We start from the raw sequence: 20,744 nt of genomic DNA, 5'->3' as shown, positions 1-20,744 counted from the left end.
CACCCTAAACAGGGCGGCTGGGCGATTATCTGCGGACGCGATGAGGGCAGTGAAGTAATTAGACTTCGCCGTCCTCATCGCAGCGAGATAAGACCTTGTAAAGGCTCTTAGTTGCAATCGGTCAGATTCAGACTGGGTGGATCTCCAACCGCTCTCTAGACCCCGTCTCCGACGCTTTATCTCCCGGAGCTCCACAGAAAACCATGGGGCCCAACGGGATCTGTGCCGGGTCTGGGGTCGCAAGGGTACAACAAGGTCGAGCGCCTCGGTGGCCGCCCTTTCCCAGGCATCCACCAAGGCATCGACTGGGCTGTGAGTGAGGGAGCTAGGTAAGGACCCAAGCACCATCTGGAACCGTTCTGGGTCCATTAGGCACCTGGGACGGAACCACCTGGTCAGTTCCACAGCCCAGCGGCGGGGGGTGGCACAGCGGAAGACCAGCCGCAGGAGATAATGATCGGACCATGACAGGGGGACAATAGTTGGCAAGCCCCCTCCCAGATCATCCAATCATTGACCAGATAGAAAAATCAGGTCAAGAGTGTGACCCGCCCCATGAGTCGGGCCTTGAATTACTTGGGTCAGGTCCATGGCCGTCATGGAAGCCATGAACTCCTGAGCTAACTCTGACGACTCTCCCAGGGAAGGCAGGTTGAAGTCGCCCAGAACTATAAGTCTGGGAAACTCCACCGTCAACCCTGAGAGGGTGTCGAGCAGCTCAGGCAGGGCCATTGCTACACAGCTGGGTGCCAGGTATGTTAGCAAAAGGCCCAACTGAGCCCGAGGGCCACATCTCATGAAAAGGGACTCACTCCCGCCTATCTGGACAACAGTGGTCTCCCGCGGACATAAGGTCTCCCGTATAACCACCGCCACCCCACCCCACCGCCCCTGCCCTGAGCCTGAGGCTGATGTAGCACACAGAAACCCGGAGGGCACAGTTCAACCAGAGGGACACCGCCCTCTGGGCCCAACCAGGTCTCCGTAATGCATGCCAGATCCGCGTGTTCCTCCTCGATCAATTCCCTGACAAGGGGAGCCTTGTTCACAATGGATCTGGCATTAAAATACACCAGTCTGAGCTCAGGGTCCTGGTCCCCCTCATCCCCGGACAAAAGGGTACTAACCGGAGGGTCGGAACACGCCACCGCTCGAAGACAGCGGGGGCGTGGTCCCAGATATTGATACGGCCCTCCGTGTAACCGCCTGCTGCCATTCCCAATCGTCGTTGGGATTTGGAACCCCACCCCGGTACCAGCAGAACCAAAGGGCCATGCCCCCAACCCTATCTCACCGGGAACTATTGTAGGCCCAGACTGATCGCCGGTTGATGAAACACACCCCAATTCCCTCCCCTCCCTCCCATTCCCCCTCCTCCCTAACCCTTTAAAACAACCGGCTAAAAATGTACTAGGGGCCTCTTAATGCATTTCCACCAGAGGCCCCTATTTAAGCCCAGCCACCTCTCGGGGTCCCAACAATTGGGCCCGTCCTTAAGGGAAGTAAGGGACATGGCTACAGGTCGTATCCAGGAGGGAGGAGCCCTCCTGAGACTGTATAAAACCGTGCTAGAATATTGAATACGAACCATAACATAGTAAAAAGCTGCATAGGGCAATAAACCAAATGAACAATTAGATGACTATGATGATGTTATAGAGCCAGGATATATATATACAGGTACTCATCAAGATACAACTGTAATGGAGCCTGTCAGGACCATCATTAGGTGAAGAGTCCCAACAAACAACCCCCCCCAATACCTGCTCTCCCCAATAAATCATTAAACAAATGCACGGGTCATTAAGTGGAGCATGGGATGCCTCAGGAGGAGGCCCTCGTAGGCCTACCACAGGCCCAGGCCCCCCTGCCCTAGGTCCTCCCAAGGCATCTCCCACCCACTCTGAGATGCCCTGTGATATGCTTGCCACTCCTTGGGTTCCCATTGGGTCCTCCCAGGCCTTAGGACTGATTCCCACAACACCAGGCCAAGCACCCTCCACTTAACTTTTGAAGAGCTCTGAGGCTTTACAGAGCACTGGAAAGTATTACTTCTTTTTGTGGCCATTTTGTCCTACCCACAAAATGGCAGTCATGTTTAGGTTGCTGCTGTATAGCCCAGGGACAAACTGCTTTGTTTTCCTGCCTTAACAGGGTCTGCGCAATGCTGCAGAAGCTTTCTGCAGCACTGAGCAGACCTCATTAATTCAGCAAAACAAAGCAGTTTATCTGGCAGCCAGCATTTTGTCCCAGTCCACAAGTTCGGGTCACCTCTGCATAGCCCAGGGACACATGGCCTTCCCTCCTTCCTCAACATGAGGTCTGGAGAGCTTCAAAAGGTAAATGCAATGGGTGATAGGGATGTGGGGAGCATGTCCAAACTCTGCAGGGTCCCAGCTGGGTGGGATGGGGTGAGCAAGGCTGGGGGGGGCACTGCAGCAGCCCTGTGGTTGGTCATAAGGGTGAATGACCACAGGGGTGCTGCAGCCATTGTATTTTTGAAACAGGGTCATATGTAATTTTGGAGTGTCAGTTGTGACTTTGAGCGTTAAGTAACCTATCATATCTCAAGGACTACCTGTATTCCATTTCTCTATCAAGCAGGTGAATCTAGAAGAAAGTGTAATAATATTCAAAAAATTAAGAGTGACAACAAGCAGAGAGTCCCCATGACTATAACTAAGACAGAACAAATGAACTGCTGGAAATGTTTTAGGCACTTGGTCAGCTGACTAAAATCCTAGTGAAATAAAAAAAAATCATCTTACTATACGATAACAAAGATTTAAAATGCTTCCTATAAAACTGTGCTTTTTATTTAGTATCCCTATACAGCAGCAGTGTTTCCTTTCCCCAGTTTAGGAATAACGTTTTGCCATAAATCAATATGATACAGAGCAACATTCGTTTTGACCAAGCAAGCAGTGCTCCTGGAACAATGGAACACAGTTTTGAATCGCCGGCAGAGAGGTTTTCTTAGGGTCCTCAAAATTTAAGGCTGTAAAGAATCTACTGTGGAACAAATCTCACTAAACTCAGCAAAATACATTTAGGGTTGTTTTGTATGCATTTTGCAATTGGCTTAAATGGATATGGCTAGTATTCAGTTTTTTTGAAAGGAAAAAAACAGTTGCTTTCCAAAAAAAATGAAGCATAGTTCCCTCCAAATATATTACTCACATTGTACTTCTCATTTGCAAATAATATTGAGGCTCTATGAAATTTGCAGAGGGGGTTCTTGGGATCAATGTTAATGGCTTTGTTCAGTGATTCTAAAGCCTTCTCAGATTTCTTCAGGGCATGCTGAACCTGAAAAAAAGGAAGGGCATTTTAACAGAATTGCAAGCGACCTTGGAGGTCTTCTAGTCCAACCCCCTGCTCAAGCAGGAGACCCTATACCATTTCAGACAAGTGACTGTCCAATCTCTTCTTAAAAACCTCCAGTGATGGAGCACCCACAAGTTCTGAAGGCAAGCTGGTTAATTGTTTTGTCAGGAAGTTTCTCCTTAGTTCTAGGTTGCTTCTCTCCTTGATTAGTTTCCATCCATTGCTTCTTGTTCTGGCTTCAGGTGCTTTGGAGAATAGGCTGAACTTCTCCTTTGTGGCAGCCCCTTAGATATTGGAATGCTGCTATCCTTTCACCCCTGGTCCTTCTTTTCATTAAACTACACATACCCAATTCCTGCAATCATTCTTCATATTTTTAGCCTCCAGTTCCTTAATCATCTTGGTTGTTCTTTGCACTCTTTCTAGAATCTCAACATCTTTTTTATATTTTGGCAACCAAAACTGGATGCAGTATTCCAAGTGTGGTCTTACCAAGGCCTTGTAAAGTGGTATTAATACTTCACATGATCTTGATTGTATCCCTCTGTTAATACAGCCTAGGACTGAATTGGCTTTCTTGGCAGCTGCAGCACACTGCTGGCTCATATTTAAGTGATTGTCCACTCGGACTCCGAGATCCCTCTCACAGTTACTACTATTGAGCTACTACTACTACTATTCTATACCTGTGCACTTGGTTTTTCTTGCCTAACTGTAGAACCTTACTTTTCTCACCACTGAATTGTATTTTGTTGGATAGGGCCCAGTGTTCAAGTATGTCAAGATTCTTCTGTATCTTGAGCTTATCTTCTGGAGTGTTGGCTATTCCTGCCAGCTTGGTTTCATCTGCAAATTTGATGAGTTCCCCTTCTATTCCCTCATCTAAATCGTTTATGAAGATATAGAAGAGTACTGGGCCTAAAACATAACCTTGGGGTACCCCACTGCTTCCTTCCTTCCATGTAGTTGTACTTCCATTAGGACTACACATTGAGTACATTTTGTTAGCCAGTTACAAATCCATCTGGTGGTGATGCTGTCTATCCCACATTTTTCTATCTTATCAAGGAGTAAGTTGTGGTCTACTTTATCAAATGCCTTACTGAAGTCCAAGTAAATTATGTCCCCAGTATTTCACTGGTCCACTAATTTAATCACATTGTCTACATACTGTATACTATACATATACAAAAACATATATATTTTCAACATAAATATACAACACTAAGGTGGTCACTGTTCATATTATACATCAAACCTGAATGAGAAGTGATTTACTTACAACTCCAATGTGGCACAACAAGACAGAACTCTGAGGATTAATATAAAGTGCTTTTTGGAAATGCATTTCTGCAAGGCTGAATTTCTCTTGTTTGTAGTAAATCATCCCCAATCCATACCTAGCAATGAAAAAAAAAACACCCCGCCCCCAACAATGTGTAATATTACTACCAATGGTCAAAGAGGAACCCTCAACCTTTCTGAGCAAATGGATATACTTTGACATTTGAGAGAGGTTAATGACTTCTTTCACAAAATGGATGCTATGGTGGATATGGCTAATTATAAAACATCAATTTCCTGGACGGTAAATTGATGAGGCAAAAATTTTAAAAAAAAAGAGTGCAATCTGAACTCCATGTGAGATGGTCTCACGAGGTCGATGTTTCGTTAAGGTGCTTCCAAGTAAAAGTCATCACGCAGGGATGCAATCATTCAAAGCTTTATTTAACGATAAAGTAAATAGAAAGAGTTCCCTGGCATGGAGACATCCATGCCTGGGTTGAGCTCATGGATAGGCGAGCAAGCAAGCAGAAGAGAGAACAAAGAGATCAGAGAGAGAGCAGCCCCTGAGCAGAGGTTTTTATGGGGGGTCTCAGCCCCTCCCTTACCATAAAACTCTCGCCAATGGGGCTGCAGGGGCCAGGGACCCCTGACCCACCAGTGGGAGCAAAGAAGCCTCTTTGCTCCCATCTGATGACCTTTTTGGGGAACTGCCATGGCTGGCACAAAACATCTAACAATTCCCCTTCTTGCCAGCTAATGACAGGGACCAGTGAATGTATGTGAGGGGGCGAGCAGGTGTCATAGACATGCATATACACGTTCAGAAGACCAAACACAAACGCTTACACAGAAGGTTGTGCCGGTCAATGGGAAGAGGTTTGGTGAACAGATCAGCTATCTGGTCAGTTGTGTTACAATGCTCAACATGTATAAACCCCTCTTTGGCAAGCTGCCTGACATTTTTATAGCGTATGTCTATGTGGCGGGACCTAGAGCCCACTGCATATGCCCCCGAGATTGCAATTGCAGCCGTATTATCCTCTTGAATTTGGATGGGCAGAGGGGGAGATGCCCAGATGCTCGTTATCAGAGCATCGAACCAAATCAAATCATTGGCCGTGTCTGACAGGCTGGCATATTCAGCCTCGGCCGTGGAGCAAGAAACAAATTTTTGCTGCCTAACATGCCAATGGATAGGACAGCCATTTAGCAATATGAGGAAACCAGAGGTGCTCCGTCTACTCTTGGTGTCGCCAGCCCAGTCTGCGTCTGAGTAAGCAGAGAGCTGGGCCGTCTTCCCCTTCTATGGTTCCAGCACAAGGAGAGCATCGGTCGTACCCCTGAAGTACCTAAGTACCCTCTTAACAGCAGTCCAGTGGAATTCCTTTGGGTGTTCCACATGCCTGGACAGTAGATTCACAGCTAAAGCTATGTCAGGCCTGCTCCAATTGCTGATATATAGCAAGGAGCCGATCACAGATCTGTAAAGCGTATTATCTGTGAACTCAGGACTGTCCTTGTGAGTGTGATTGTAATAGTCACTTTGTATCGGGCTACGCGTTGGGTTAGATTCTGCCATTTTGCATTTGGCCAATAACTCCTCTATCTTTTCTTTCTGAGATAGGGCGAACCCCCCCTTAGTGGCCAAGATGTGCACACCCAAGTACTTGTCAACCCGCCCCAAAGACTTCAGGGTAAACCTTTCCTCCAGGGCCTTGGCAAATTCGTCACACCCTTCCTTGTCAGGCCCTACATATAGTAGGTCGTCCACATAAACTAACACCCGTTCTGTGGTACCCTTGGAGCTGCGTGTGAAAACACATTCATCTGCATGGGATGCAGTGAAACCAACTCGTTCTAAACTTTTTCTAAGGCAGTCGTACCATAGTTTCCCTGACTGCTTAAGGCCATATAACCCTTTGTGGAGCAACCATGTATTTCCCCCTTCCTGCTGGTAGCCAGGAGGGGCCCTCACATAAATCTGCTGGTCCAAGTTGGCGTGGAGGTAAGCCGTCTGGATGTCGAATTGGAAGACTTCCTCCCTCAGAGCGGCTGCAGTTACGAGGGCGGCCTTGACGCTCTCTGCCCGGATGGTTGGAGAGTAGGTCTCCCCGTAGTCCTCCATGTAGCGCTGAGCAAATCCCTGAGCTACCAAACAGGCCTTATACAGGTAGAGGCCATTGGCAAGTGGTTTGGCCTTGTAAACCCACCTTGTGCCAATGACTTTCCTCTCCTTTGGTGGTTGCTGGGGGGTGAAGACCTTGAGTTTTTTCAGGCTCTCCATTTCCTTCTCCATCGCGAGCTGCCATTTCTCCTGTTCTTCGATGGGCAGCTCCTGGATGTCAGAGAAGGATTTTGGGGTGACCACAATGCTGTTGACAGCCGCGATGTGCCCAATGTCGATTCTCTTTGGTGGGATCCCTTTTTTGGACCGCTTTGATCTCCTGACCTTCTGCCACTCACCGCCCTTTTCTTCCGCGGGTCTCTGAGGCGTCGCTGGGGGTGAAGACGGCGTGTCTTCCCCCTTGGGACTGGACGGCTCATCCTCCCCATCTGATCCAGGTAGGATGACATCTTCGTCTTGTTCCTCACTTTCGTCGGTGGCAGGGTATGTGGTCGTCTCAGATGATGTCGTGGTCGGTGTGTCCTTGCTGGGTCAGTTGACATATGGGCTCAGATCATTCGAGTGGATCTGGGTCCAATTGGAGTCCTCTTCGAAGGAGGCAGATTGGGAAGTCACAGTCCTGCCCCCTTCTCCCAGGAAACGGTAGGCCTTGGAGCCAGGAGCATAGCCCAAGAACCTCAGTCTCTGGGAGACAGATCTCCCCTTCTTCCGCAGCTGCTTGGGGATGTGCACCCAAGCGTAGGAGCCAAACACACGCAAGTGTCCCAGACTTGGTTTCCTACCGTGGACCAGAAAATATGGGGTCTGGTCCACAACACTGCTCCAGGTGTGGTTTAAGGTGTAATTGGCGTAGTGCACCGCCTCTGCCCAGTATGATTCTGCGACCCCAGCGTCTGCAATCAGACTACGCATCATAGTTTGCAGGATTCCATTTCTTTTCTCAGCCACGCCATTCTGAGCAGGAGTGAAGGGCGCAGTAAGAAAATGGCGGATGCCCTTATGCCTTACCCAGTCCTGGAATTTTCGGGACATGAACTCTGCCCTGCGGTCGCTCTGCAGTTGTGCGATCTTAGTCTTATACTGGGTCTCTACAAAGTCATACAGTGATTTTATGGCGTCAAAGGCTTCGGATTTTTCTGTGAGGGTATACACGTGGCCGTATCGTGAAAAATCGTCAACGGCAGTGAGAAAATACTGTATTTTCCCTAGGGATGGTGTGAATGGCCCAACCAAATCAACATGTACTAGTTGGTACGGGTATTGGGCCTTACGCAGTGACACCTTAGGGATGGGGGCAGCCTTCCTCTTTGTCCTCTTACAGATGGCACAGTCCAGGAACACCTCACAATCCTTGAGCTGGACTCCCTCAGCAAACTCTCCCATCTTTTTAACCACAGGGAAGCTCGCATGACCTAATCTTCGGTGTAAGAGATGGGCACACTTATCGTGGAGCGGCTTCCCCACTGACACCCTCTTGGCTCTGGTTGCCTTGAGCGGTGCTTTAGGTGCCTGCTGAGGTTCGGGTTTCTTGTCCACACTGCCCTTGGAAAGTTGTGGGGCTGGCTGAGGTGGCTTGGGTGCAACCGCTTCGGCCTTGCGCTCCTTAGACAGCCTTGGGGCTGGCTGTGGGGGCTTTCTCTTTTTCCGTGTGCAGGCCCCTTCTGAGGTGGCACCCTGTGGACTGTCCTCTGTGGCTGAGTTCTCAGGGGAGAAGTATGGCAAACCATTTGTGATGGCAATACTTCCAATGACCCTCTGGTTCTGGGTGACATGACCTCCCCCTTTGCGAAATAAAACTTCCACCCTGTCATCGTCACATAATTTGATAATGCTTAATAGGTTGTTGGCAATGGAGGGAGCATGCAATACCCCTTCAACTTTTCCCAGCCCGGGTACAGAAACAGTGCCCTCCCCAACAACCAAAGCCTTATCACCATTGGCCACCTTGACAGATGAGTTAATTTTCTTTAACCTTTTAAACCCTTGTTTCATATTGGTAATGTGAGATGAAGCTCCAGAGTCCAGTAACCATAAGTCAGTGGGGCTATCAGCCTTTGTGGTGGGGGTGAGAGGACAAGTATGCACAAAATTGCCCTTGGCACTACCTTTGCCCCCGCCACGCCCCCTACCTTGCCACTTGCCCCTTCCTTGAATGGGACCATGCTTGGGGCCTTGTTGGTGATGGGGGCAGTCCTTCTTCAGGTGCCCCTCAGAGCCACAGATGAAACACTTAAGTAGAGCATTAACCTGCTCTGAGCTGTGGTGCCTCCTGCTGGTTCGCTGGGTGGTAACTCTGGCGTACTCTCCTGCATCTCTTCATCTCCTATATTCCTCAATGAGCCTCCCTGTGAGGTAGGACAGAGTCATGGCTTCCTTCGTTGTCCCCTCCAGTGAAACAATGAAACTGCTCCAATTTTTGTCCAGGGAAGCCAGAATGGCAGCGACCATGTTAGCCTCAGGTACAAGGTAGTCTCTGAACATCAGTTCTGCCCTGAGTGCTTTCAATTTTCCCAGGTGCTCGGCCATGTTAGCTGCAAATCTGAGTCTGGTGGTGTAAAACTCAGTTGTGAGTCTGGTGAGCGAACCGATGCTGTCGCTGTTGAATAAATTGTATAATAACCGCCAAACTTCACCAGCTGTGAGCCCATCTGGAATGCTGGAGTACAAGTTAGTATCCAGTGAACTCAGTAGAGTGGTATATGCTTTCCTATGATACCACTCTTCTTGGGGTCCCCAGGGAAGAGGTGGGGGTCCAGAACCATCTCTAGAGTCCCTTGCTCTAATAGATACATCTGCACTTCTTTACTCCATCTGCTGAAATTTTCCCCCCCAAGTTGCAGTTTTTCAAATTTATTTAAGAATGCAGGAGCAGATGGAGAAATCTGTGAATGAAAGAAGTTTTCCCCAGTTCTTTGTCCATGCCTATACACCTTAGAGCTTTCCATTGAGGTGAATGGAAGAGGGACCCCTCTGCTGGTAGATGGTAGTATTTTTCTCTGATTTTTGGATGGCCCTGACTGGGCATTCTCAGAGCTCATTTCAGCCCAGGGGGCAGAGAGAGTGGACGTGTCTCTTCCTGCTTCTGTGCTAGGCCCAGCCCTGGGCTTGTAGGCTGGAATTTGGGCTTGAAGAGGGGATGAAGGCCGCAGAAGCCCCGAAGATTCCTCCTGAAACCCCCCCCCCGGCACTGGAACACTCACCGGGGGGCGAAGATCGCAGGATGGGGGCTGGATGGCACATGGATTGCCTGGATTGCTCGGATTGCCCAGAGGAGCCCATCGCAGGTCCTGAAGACCCTGGAGGCAGCTGAAGACGGTGCTGGAGGAGGGGGCCTCATCCGGAGCCCCCCCGAAGACCATCTGGCAAGCAGGGCGTCTGGGTGGCGGCAAAAAGTAGGCTGGAGGGCCCGGGGGTTCACTGGGGGCCCTCTGGGGTTGCAGGACGCAGCTGGGAGACTCCAGGCCGGACGCCTCCTGGCAGTTAGGCCCCAGGGAGAGGATTGGAGGCCTTGGAACTCTTCCGGGAGGCCCCTGGGGGTGGCGAGCGAGGCTGGCTACCCCCGATGTTGAGGCTGCGGTCGTTTTGGCCTCCAGAGCTGCAACCAGGGTCTGGATAGTTGCTCCAATCTCTGCTGCAGTAGGCACGGCTGGGCAGGCTTTCCGGTGGGGAGGACCAGGGGGTTTCCATGCTGCTTCGACTGGATGCCACCGATTGCTGGGCCTCGAGGCTTGGCTGAGGCCTATCAATATCAGGCCATGTGGGTGTCCTGGGGGCCGCCATCTTGCTTCCGGTTGCCCCCAGAAGCTGTAGGTCACAGTTTGGCGGGAAATGTTGCGCCAAAAGCTCTGGGGTCCCGGGGTCACTCAGGGTGGCCGGCGCCATGTTAGGGGGCCTCGTGGGCGCTGGGGAAGGACTTACATGGTGTCCAGAGCCCCCCTGCACTGGCATCCCCCATGGAGAGGCTTGTGACGTCCTTTGTGCTGCAAGAAACGTTAGGAGCAGCTCTTCGCGTTCCTGTTCAGTCATCTGGCCCACGCGGTGCTTGTCTTGGGCCTGGGCCGCTTCCGCTGCATCTGGGCAGTCTTGGGTAGACTGTAAGCCTTCCATGCTTCCCTCTGTGGCTTGCAGCTGTAGGGAGGCATGCGAAGGGGTCCCTGGCGCTGAGCTTGCGTCAGGGGCTGGATGCAGGGCTGCCGTCCTGGATTGAAGACTCCTGGTCACAATTGGGGATCTCCTGCCATCCATTTCAAATGGGTTCTTTGAACCTCCAGGAATCTTGCGTGACTTGGAAGCGTTGCCTTAAACCATCCTCTTGCTTCCAATTTGTGAGATGGTCTCACGAGGTCGATGTTTCGTTAAGGTGCTTCCAAGTAAAAGTCATCACGCAGGGATGCAATCATTCAAAGCTTTATTTAACGATAAAGTAAATAGAAAGAGTTCCCTGGCATGGAGACATCCATGCCTGGGTTGAGCTCATGGATAGGCGAGCAAGCAAGCAGAAGAGAGAACAAAGAGATCAGAGAGAGAGCAGCCCCTGAGCAGAGGTTTTTATGGGGGGTCTCAGCCCCTCCCTTACCATAAAACTCTCGCCAATGGGGCTGCAGGGGCCGGGGACCCCTGACCCACCAGTGGGAGCAAAGAAGCCTCTTTGCTCCCATCTGATGACCTTTTTGGGGAACTGCCATGGTGTTCTGTACCAGCCTGCTACCGGCCCTGCAGAAAAGGCAGGGACAACCCCTTTTACAAGAAGGCAAGAGGCTGGAATTACGCCTGCCAAATTTATAGCTACAAAAACAAACAAGACACGAACCAAGAAACAGGAGCTTTAAGAAACAGGAACTATCCAAGCGGTTGCCTTCAGCAAACCAGCCCTCCCCTTATATAGAGTTCAGGGCGTGGCTTCTCTCTGCCTCCTTCCGAGGAGCCCCATTGCCTTCCTCTGTTTACTCCTGATTGACTGCCTCCTGCGTCGGGTGTCCTTGAACAGGGCCAGCTGTGGGTCACCTTCATCCACGCTGTCAGGCTCACACAGCTGGGTCTCCGTGGTGACCAAGTGGGAGGGGCCTGGCTGAGGGCTCTCATCAGCAAGATCTTCAACCCCCTCAGCAAGGTCTTCAACACCCCCCTCCTCCTCTGAGTTGTCCGACCCAACTGCCGAACCCACAGGCTGACCCTGAATCACAACACATGGCTGGCACAAAACATCTAACACTCCATACAGGTAGTCTTCAACTTACAACCACAATTGGGATTGGAATTTCAGTTGCTAAGCAATGCGGTTGTTAACGAAGTCATCCTGTGACGGGCCCTGATTTTATGACCATTTTTACTGTAATCATTAAGCGAATCATGTGATTGTTAAGCAAATCTGGCTTTCCCAATTGCTGCTGCTTGTTGGAAGCTGGCTGGGAAAGACACAAATCGTGATCACATGACTGCAAGATGTGGCAACTATCGTAAATGTGAACCGGTTGCCAAGTGCCTGAATTGCAATCATGTGACCACAGAGGTGGTCCAATGTTCGTGACTTTCAGGATGGATTGTAAGTCACTTTTCCAAAGCCATCCTAATTTTGAACTATTGTTAAACAAACAATTGTAAGTTGAGGACTACCTGTATGCCAAACCATATATTTGCCACTATAAAGCATAACAAATTACTTGTTTTACAGAAACCAAAGTGGTGATACACAAAAGATATATAAAAACATTACTAATACACACATACAACCAAAACAGCAAGTGAAAGATACAAGTATCACAGAGACATAATTCCTTAACATTTTCTAGCCTTCAGGACCTTTTGTTCTCATTTCAATTTCCTTTTTCCTTTTTACAGAATAATACTGTAACAAGCAATATTATAGTTCAGCACACGCAGCACCTAAATTTCCTGGTTTCTTTAATTAGAAAAAATAAAATCGGGAGGGACTGCTTTGCCTTATAATCAGAAAGGGAATTTTTATGTTGACAGCAGCCAGAATCTTATATGCACGAAGATGGAAACACACATTAATTCCCACAATGGAAGAGTGGATGGTAAATGTGGAGTTAGCTGAGATGGCGTAACTGACTGTTTTAATTAAAGAAAACAATGTAAGAGTTCTAAAGAATTTATCTTGTTTTGTTTCTATTTGGAAACCGCCTCTGGACGTTTTGCTCAAAACTGAAAAAAATGAAACTGATTTTAGGTTCTGATGATTTGAATGATTTTGTTGTTATAAAAATGGCTTGAAATGTTGTGAAATGTAAAGTGAAAGGTTGAAGTTGTATTTTTTTGTGTTTTACTGCACCAAAAAACCCTCTTCTTATTTTTCTAACTTTTGTTTTTTCTCTATTTTTCTGTATTTTTATTTTAGAATGAAATTAATGTATGTGTACAGCATGTGTATATGTGTGTTATGTATGTGTATGGGTAGATATATACTTTCTTTTGAGAGCAGGCAACAGAATTTCATTGTTAATGTGGGCCAGTGTACTCATAGTAAAAAATGAGGATAAAGGGTATCTCATCCTATCCTATCCTATCCTATCCTATCCTATCCTATCCTATCCTATCCTATCCTATCCTATCCTATCCTATCCTATCCTATCCTATCACCTTATCTCATCTTATCTTATCTTTGTCAACGTCAAGGAGATCATGGCGGACGAAGCCACCGGCGGGGCTGTGAAAGCCATGCGGCCCGCCAAAGGTGCACAGCACAAGGAGGCTGTTCACCACGAGGACGCTGAACATGCCGAAGACACCGACAGCAGCCAAGAAGTGGACAAGCTTCAACAGCATGACGACCAGCAAAGTCGCAACGACAATCAACATGGGACAACTTACAAGGCAGGTCCCTTCCTTTGATGCCTGGGTTGTGGTGGCCGCCACCAATGCATGGACTGCAGGTTCTGGACAGCCACGTGTCGGGCCTGCAGGAACACCGGCCACATTGCTTCAGTCTGCAGAGGTCGCCAGAGGGACCACCAATTGAATCGCCAATCGGACATTCTGATTAGGAAAGGTACCGGGGCCCTGGGACAATTTAGTGTAGGTTTTTGCTCCAGCCGCCGGAGCATTTGCCACACGGGAGCTCGCCGCCCCATTAAGCCAAAATTTCGACTTCAGGTTGAGCTGCAAGGGGCCCCTTGCAAGATGGAACTGGACACTGGGTCAGCTGTGTCCATCATTTCACTTGATACATTCCGGTTCGTCTGCAACCGCAGCAAGAGGTGGGCCAAGCTTAGGGCATCCAACATTATCCTGACCGATTTTCAAAATGCTAGAGTCGCCGTCAAGGGCGAGGCCACACTGGCTGTCAAATTCAAGGGGTTTTCAGGGCCTCTGGACATTATTGTAGTAGAAGGTCAATGAACGAGTCTGATAGGACTTGATTGGTTTGATGCATTAGGCATCCAGGTCACCGGAATCAACTGGACACAAATCGCAAACTTAATGTCAGTATGCAAGGAGTTCGCAGATGTTTTTGACACAAGCCTTGGAACATACAAGGGTCCTCCGATCGCCTTTAAGCTTGATCCTGCTGTAATGCCTATCAGGATTAAGCCCCGCAGAGTGCCATTTGCTGTTAAGCACTAGATAGATGCTGAGTTGGACAAGCTAGATGAACAGGGGTACTACAGCCCATGGATGGGGGTGAATGGGAAACCCCAATTGTCACAACACTAAAAGCCAATGGAGAGGTCAAGATTTGCGCTGATTACAAGTGCACGATTAATCGTGCACTTAAACAGCACGCGTACCCGGTGCCAGTCGTGAGCCACATCCTGGCATCACTGCAAGGTGGTACAGTGTTCGCAAAGTTAGATTTGGCACAGGCCTATCAACAGCTACCTGTGGACGAAGCCACAGCCGTGGCACAGACTATTGTAACACACAGGGGGGCTTTTAAAGTAAAACGCCTCCAATTCAGGGTTAGTGTAGCCCCTGGCATTTTTCAAAGCGTCATGGAGCGTACACTCAAGGACATTCCAGGGGTCTGCCCCTACTTCAACGATGTGCTCATCGCTGGTGAGTCCACTGAGGTGCTTGCAAGGAGGCTCAAAGCCGTCCTTCAATGGTTCCGCGAAGCGGGCCTTAAACTTAAGAAAAACAAGTGTAGTATAGGGGTTCCCTCAACTGACTTCTTGGGTTTCCGTATCAATGCCGATAGCATCCACCCTGCCGAGTCCAAGCTGAAGGCCATTCAGCTGGCACCTAGCCCCAAGACAAAGGGAGAGCTTCAGGTATTCCTGGGCCTCCTAAATTTTTACCATGCATTCCTTCCTAACAAGGCCGCAGTGGCAGAGCTGTTACACCGGCTCTTGGATAAAAACACCCCATGGAAATGGACAAAGGTCCATGAAAACAGTTTTAAGGCAGTAAAGTCACTACTGTCCTCCAGTTCAGTGCTCACTCACTTTGAAGAGTCATTGCCAGTGTGCCTTGCATGTGACGCATCCCCTTATGGGGTTGGGGCTGTTTTAAGTCATTTGGAGAGTGATGGGACTCAAGTCCCAATTGCTTATTACTCTAGGACATTGTCCTCTGCTGAGCGCAATTATGTGCAAATTGACAAAGAGTCCTTGGCCATTGTAGCCGGGGTGAACAAATTCCATGATTACTTGTATGGTAGGGAATTCACAGTCTTCACAGACCATAAGCCACTATCGGGGTTATTCACTACTGACTGACAGACACCCCACAACTTGTCCCCTAGAATGTTAAGATGGTCCATCTTCTTATCAGCCTACAGCTTCAGGCTGGTTCACAAACCCGGCAAAGACATGGGCCATGCAGATGGCCTCAGCCGGTTGCCTTTGCCACAGATCGAGCCTGATCCAGCTCCAGCAGCTCGCATTTTGTCCATTCAGGATTTGCCTGAGTTTCCCCTCCATGCAGGGGATGTGGCTGCAGAAACTGCTGCAAACAAGGTTTTAAGTAGGGTGCTATCCTGGATTCACACAGGGTGGTTGGAAAACAGTCCTGGACCCAAGTTCCAGAACTACTTCACACGTAGACACGACCTTTCAGCTCACAAGGGTTGTATTCTATGGGGGAGCAGGGTCATTGTCCCCACTTCATTAAGAGACAGGGTACTTCAATCACTACATGAGGGACATCCGGGCATTGTCCAGATGAAGGCATTGGCACAAAGCTACCTATGGTGGCCAGGGTTAGATAAGGCTATCAAGGCTCAAGTACACGGGTGTTACACGTGTCAACAGTCCAGGCCTGAAATGCCACACACTCCTGTCCACAGAAGGGAGGAAACACACACTCCTTGGTCGAGGATTCACATCAACTTCACTGGGCCCTTTCAGGGACAGCTATTTTTTATACTGGTCGACAGCCACTCTAAATGGCTGGAAGTTATTCCAATCGCAAGTATGACTACTGCTAGGACCATCCAGGTGCTCAGGAAACGTTTTGCAACACACGGGCTGCCGGACGTCGTAGTGTCCGATAACGGGCCCCAGTTCACAGCAGCAGAGTTCCAGGCCTTCTTGAGGACTAACCTCATTAGGCATGCGACATCAGCTCCATTTCACCCTTCAAGTAATGGGCAGGCCAAACGGATGGTGCGCACTACAAAGGAGTCACTGAAGCGCATAGTGACTGGGGATTGGCACCACAGGCTGGCTGATTTTTTGCTTTGCCAGCATACTACACCTTGCACAGCAACAGGCAAGAGCCCAGCAGAGCTTTGCTGGGGAAGGAGTCTCATCACTAAACTGGACAGGCTGCACCCAGACCAGGTGACAGCAGACACCTCTTGCCTAAAGCCTCCGAGGGGGTTGCAAGTGGGTGATGGGGTGTGGGCCCGGAACTATGGGCATGGGAACTTGTGGGTGCCAGGCAAAATCGCTAAAATCTCGGGCCCTCTCTCATACGAAGTGACTCTAGATGGCGGGCGAGTTGTTCACCGCCATATTGATCAGCTGCGGAAGCGGTTCCCAAAACGGCCACAAAGTGAGGACCTCATCACAGGTCCACTCATAGAGCCAAGCAGGACAATTCACATGCTCTGAGGACCCTAGCAGTCAGGGCAACGGGGATGTGGTCGTAGATGGGTAAAGGCCGGGAGTGCAACATGGGTCCCCTGACGGGGAAAGTCAACCTGACCAATACAGCCGCTGTGCTAACTCTGCTCCAACAATGGACTTTGGCTTGGGCCGACCTGGAATGGCCAGCCAGAGGGACTCGAGTCAGCCTGACTCTCATGGACTCAAGAGTCCTGGTCTACCCAGCCCGGTGGGCAAGCTGGTAGACCGGGAGTTGCCTGGGACCCCCAGGTGGGTTCGCAAACCTCCAGCTTATTTACAGGATTTTGTCCTTAAATAATTGTGCTGTAATGTTGTGTGATTACTGTAATTTCTGCCTGCTCAGGAAAGCCTCTGTATTAGTGAATACATGTGAACAATACTGTACTTTTGTATACTGCTATCTTGTACTATTACAAATTCTGTAATTGCTGTATTTTATTTTTTCTACTTTTGTTATTATAATGTGTGTACATTCTAGGGGGGAGGGGTGTAATGTATTGGGCCTTGTTTTGCTGAGTGCACCACATGGTTTTGAATGCTGGAAGGTTGCTTATGCAAGGAGCTGGCTAACGGCTCCCAGCTCCTCAGACAACCCGCCTCCAGAGCTGCCATTGGCTGCCTCTAGGGCGGCAATAGGTTGCTTTAAACCTATTGGCCGCCACCTAGAGGCCAGGGTATAAATAGCTGCATTTGCAGCCCTGTTTCTCAGTTCAGTTCCTGCAAGCAAATAAAGAATGTTCCTGCCTGAACTCACTCGCCTCGTCTCTTCAGTCAAGCAACGAACCCAGTACACAACACAAATACTAAGATTAGATAAAGAGAACCCAGTTAAACAAATGAGTCAAAGACATTATACTTGTTCATTTTTTTTGAGGAAAATTATTCAAAACTGTATGTGGCAAAAGTACAGGTAGTCCTCAACTTAGGATCACAATTGAGCCCAAAATTTCTGTTGTTAAGTGAAACATTTGTTAAATGAATCTTGCCCCATTTTATGACCTTTCTTACCGTAGTTGATAAGTGAATCACTGCAGTTGTTAAGATAGTAACACAGTTGTTAAGTGAATCTGGCTTCTCAATTGACTTTGCTTATCAGAAGGTTGCAAAAGGTGATCATATGACCCTGGGACTCTGCAACAGTCATAAATATGAATCAGTTGCCAAGCATCTCAAGTTTGATCATGTGACCATGGGGATGCCGCAACAGTCATAAGTGTGAAAAGTGGTCATGAGTCACTTTTTTCAGTGCCATTGTAACTTTGGTCACTAAACTGCTGTAAGTCAAGGACTACCTATATATTATGACTCTGACTGTTGTTTAATGATTTATCCCCTTGCTTGGCCTGTGTAAGCAGATTCTATCACTGTTAACAGCCCTTGCCAGATAGCAGAACTCATGAAAGTACCTTTTATCATCCAGAAGTACCTTTATTTGCATGCAGAGATTACAGCAAAACAAGATGTGGTAGATGATGAATGGATGATACTCCAAGGTCAAAAGACAGTAATGATCCTGCCTGTCTGCATGTTATGGTGGGAGAGTGAAGCACGGAGGAAGGAGCAGGAAGTACGTCCCAGAATGGGAGGGGTGAAAGTACGGAGTTAAGAAGGAGGAGGAAGTACGTCACAAAATGGGAGGGATTGGCTGACCACATTAGCATAATGTTGTAATTCCCCCAAACAACCACATGGTGGCAGCACGATATGCATTACATAGTTCTGATGTGACAGCACACTATATGTGAACCTCTAGAATTATCAGTTCATTTGAAGGGGAAATTAGAGTCAGGTGTCACCCTCAATGTAATGATAATCAAGTGCGAGTGTAGGAGGTCCTGCCTTATTTGAAGAACAGAATTGTGTGGATTCACTATCAAAGTCTGATCTTCACCACATAGGTATGTGGAAGTGTGTCATGGCTCAAAGAAATGAGATTTCTGAGGACCTCCCAAAAACAGTTGTTGATGCTCACCAAGGTGGAAAAGGTTACAAAACTATTTCCAAAGAGTTTGGACTCCAATAGTCCACTGTCAGGCAGATCATATACAAATGGAGGCAATTCAACACCAATGAAGAGCATACCTAGAGCAAGGTAGGAGGTCTCAGAGAACCTCAGGGTAATGTCTAAGGAACTTAAGTCCTTTCTAGCATAAATGAATGTCAGTGTTTGTGAGACCACCATCAGGAGAACACTGAACAACAATGGTGTGCAGGGCAGGCTTGCAAGAAGAAAGCCACTACAGTACTCTTCAAAAAGAATATTGCTGCCCATCTACAGTTTTCAAAAGACCATGTAGATAAGCTTGAAGGCTACTGGAAGAATGTTCTGTGGATGGATGAGACCAAAGTAATACTCTTTGGCTTGAATGAAAAGTATTAAGCTTGGCAAAAGGCAAACCATGCATTCCAGTATAAGAACTTTATTCTATTTGTGAAACATAGAGGTGACAGTATCATGGTTTAGGCCTGCTTTGTTGCTTCTGGACCAGGGTGACTTGCCATCACTGATGGAACTCAGAATTCTGAATTGTACTAGCAAATTCTACAGGAAAATGTCAGGTTATCTGTCCGTGAACTGAAGCTCAAGTAGGTCTTCCAGAAAGACAATGATCCAAAACACACAAGACGTATGACCAAATAATGGTTAGAGAAGAAAAAAGTTAATGTTTTGCAATGGCCAAGTCAAACTACCAACTTTAATCCTATAGAAATGTTTCATGCAAGGATGCTCACCAACATTCTTGAGTTGAAGCTGTTTTTTACAGAGGAATAGGCTAAAATTCTTCCAAGTTGATTCCTGGACTGATCAGTTATTGGAAATGTTTAGTTGCAGTTATTGTTGCCCAAGGGAGGCACACCAGTTACTGAAAGCAAAGGTTCACATACTTTTGCCATACACAAATTTGTAGCTTTAGATTATTTGCCTGCAAGCAAGAACTGGTGGGACTGTAAAATAAAAAAGTAATAAAAATGAAGAAGCTAAATTGCTCTGGGACTTTAAAATACAAACAGACAGGCACCTGCCACATAACACCCCAGATTTAACAACTGAAGGAATCAAGATGCCCTATGGAAATAGCATCAAGAGTCTGGATGAAGATGATCACTACAAATACCTGGGCATCCTCCAAGCTGACAACATCAGGCACACCAAAGTCAAGAAAAGGTTAGAAGTGAATATATTAAGAGAGTGAAGAAGATCTTAAAGTCCAAACTCAGTGGAAGAAATACCATCAAGGCAATTAACACCTGGGCAATTCCAGTCATTAGATGCAAAGCTTTAATAGTGGACTGGACCCAAATAGTACTAAAAGTCCTGGATAGGAAGACCAGAAAAATAATGATGATGAATCGTGCCCTTCATCCTCTGAGCGATGTTGACAGTAAATACATACCAAGTAGGAAAATAGATAGGCATGGAATGTTGCAAGTATATCAGATGGTTGAAGAAGAAAAAAGGGCATCTGAAGGACAGTGAAGAAGATGCAATGAAGCTAGTATACCAGGAAGGTTTACTGAATACTGGAGAAACCAAAATGGCCTACAAGGACCAAATGAACAGAAAAGACATGGGAAAGAATTACATGGCCAGTACATGGCCAGTAAATTAAAAAAAAAATAGCAGGGAAAGCAGATAATAACAAGACCTGTCAATGGTTAAGAGCAGGAAAGTTGAAGAAAGAGACCGAGGGGTTAACTCTGGCTACACAAGACCAAGCCTTAAGAACAAATGCATACAGGCTTCGGGTTTTGACATCGTCGCAAAGCAGATGCAGGAAGACGGGGCTCCATCCTTCACGTTTGATTTCGCCCCACTGGGGGACCCTGGAAAGGGTTGAAGGTCACCCTGTAGAGGCAGAAAAGCAAGGAGGGGACCCTCATTTATTGTTGGGGTGTATGGGGGGGCAGCCCTCCTGTTTGATCCGAGGAAGCCCTCCAAACCAGTGGGGGAAAGACTGGCTACATGCGTAGCC

At 48.0% G+C, this 20,744-nt stretch overlaps 1 protein-coding gene across 1 annotated transcript in view; it reads right to left on the bottom strand.

Annotated features, from left to right (window-relative positions):
* LOC308676249 (cell division cycle protein 27 homolog) overlaps positions 1-20,744 on the bottom strand; it is a gene marked incomplete at both ends in the record, with an annotated part of 185,951 nt that overhangs the window by 14,550 nt on the left and 150,657 nt on the right. The window contains 2 exon segments of the mRNA XM_081342064.1: positions 3,181-3,309; positions 4,610-4,727. Of these exon segments, the coding sequence (XP_081198190.1) occupies positions 3,181-3,309; positions 4,610-4,727 (247 nt within the window).

This window comes from Vipera berus (assembly GCF_964194415.1).
Source record: "Vipera berus genome assembly, chromosome: W".
Taxonomy (NCBI): Eukaryota; Metazoa; Chordata; class Lepidosauria; order Squamata; family Viperidae; genus Vipera; species Vipera berus.
This window is presented reverse-complemented; position numbering and strand designations above follow the sequence as displayed.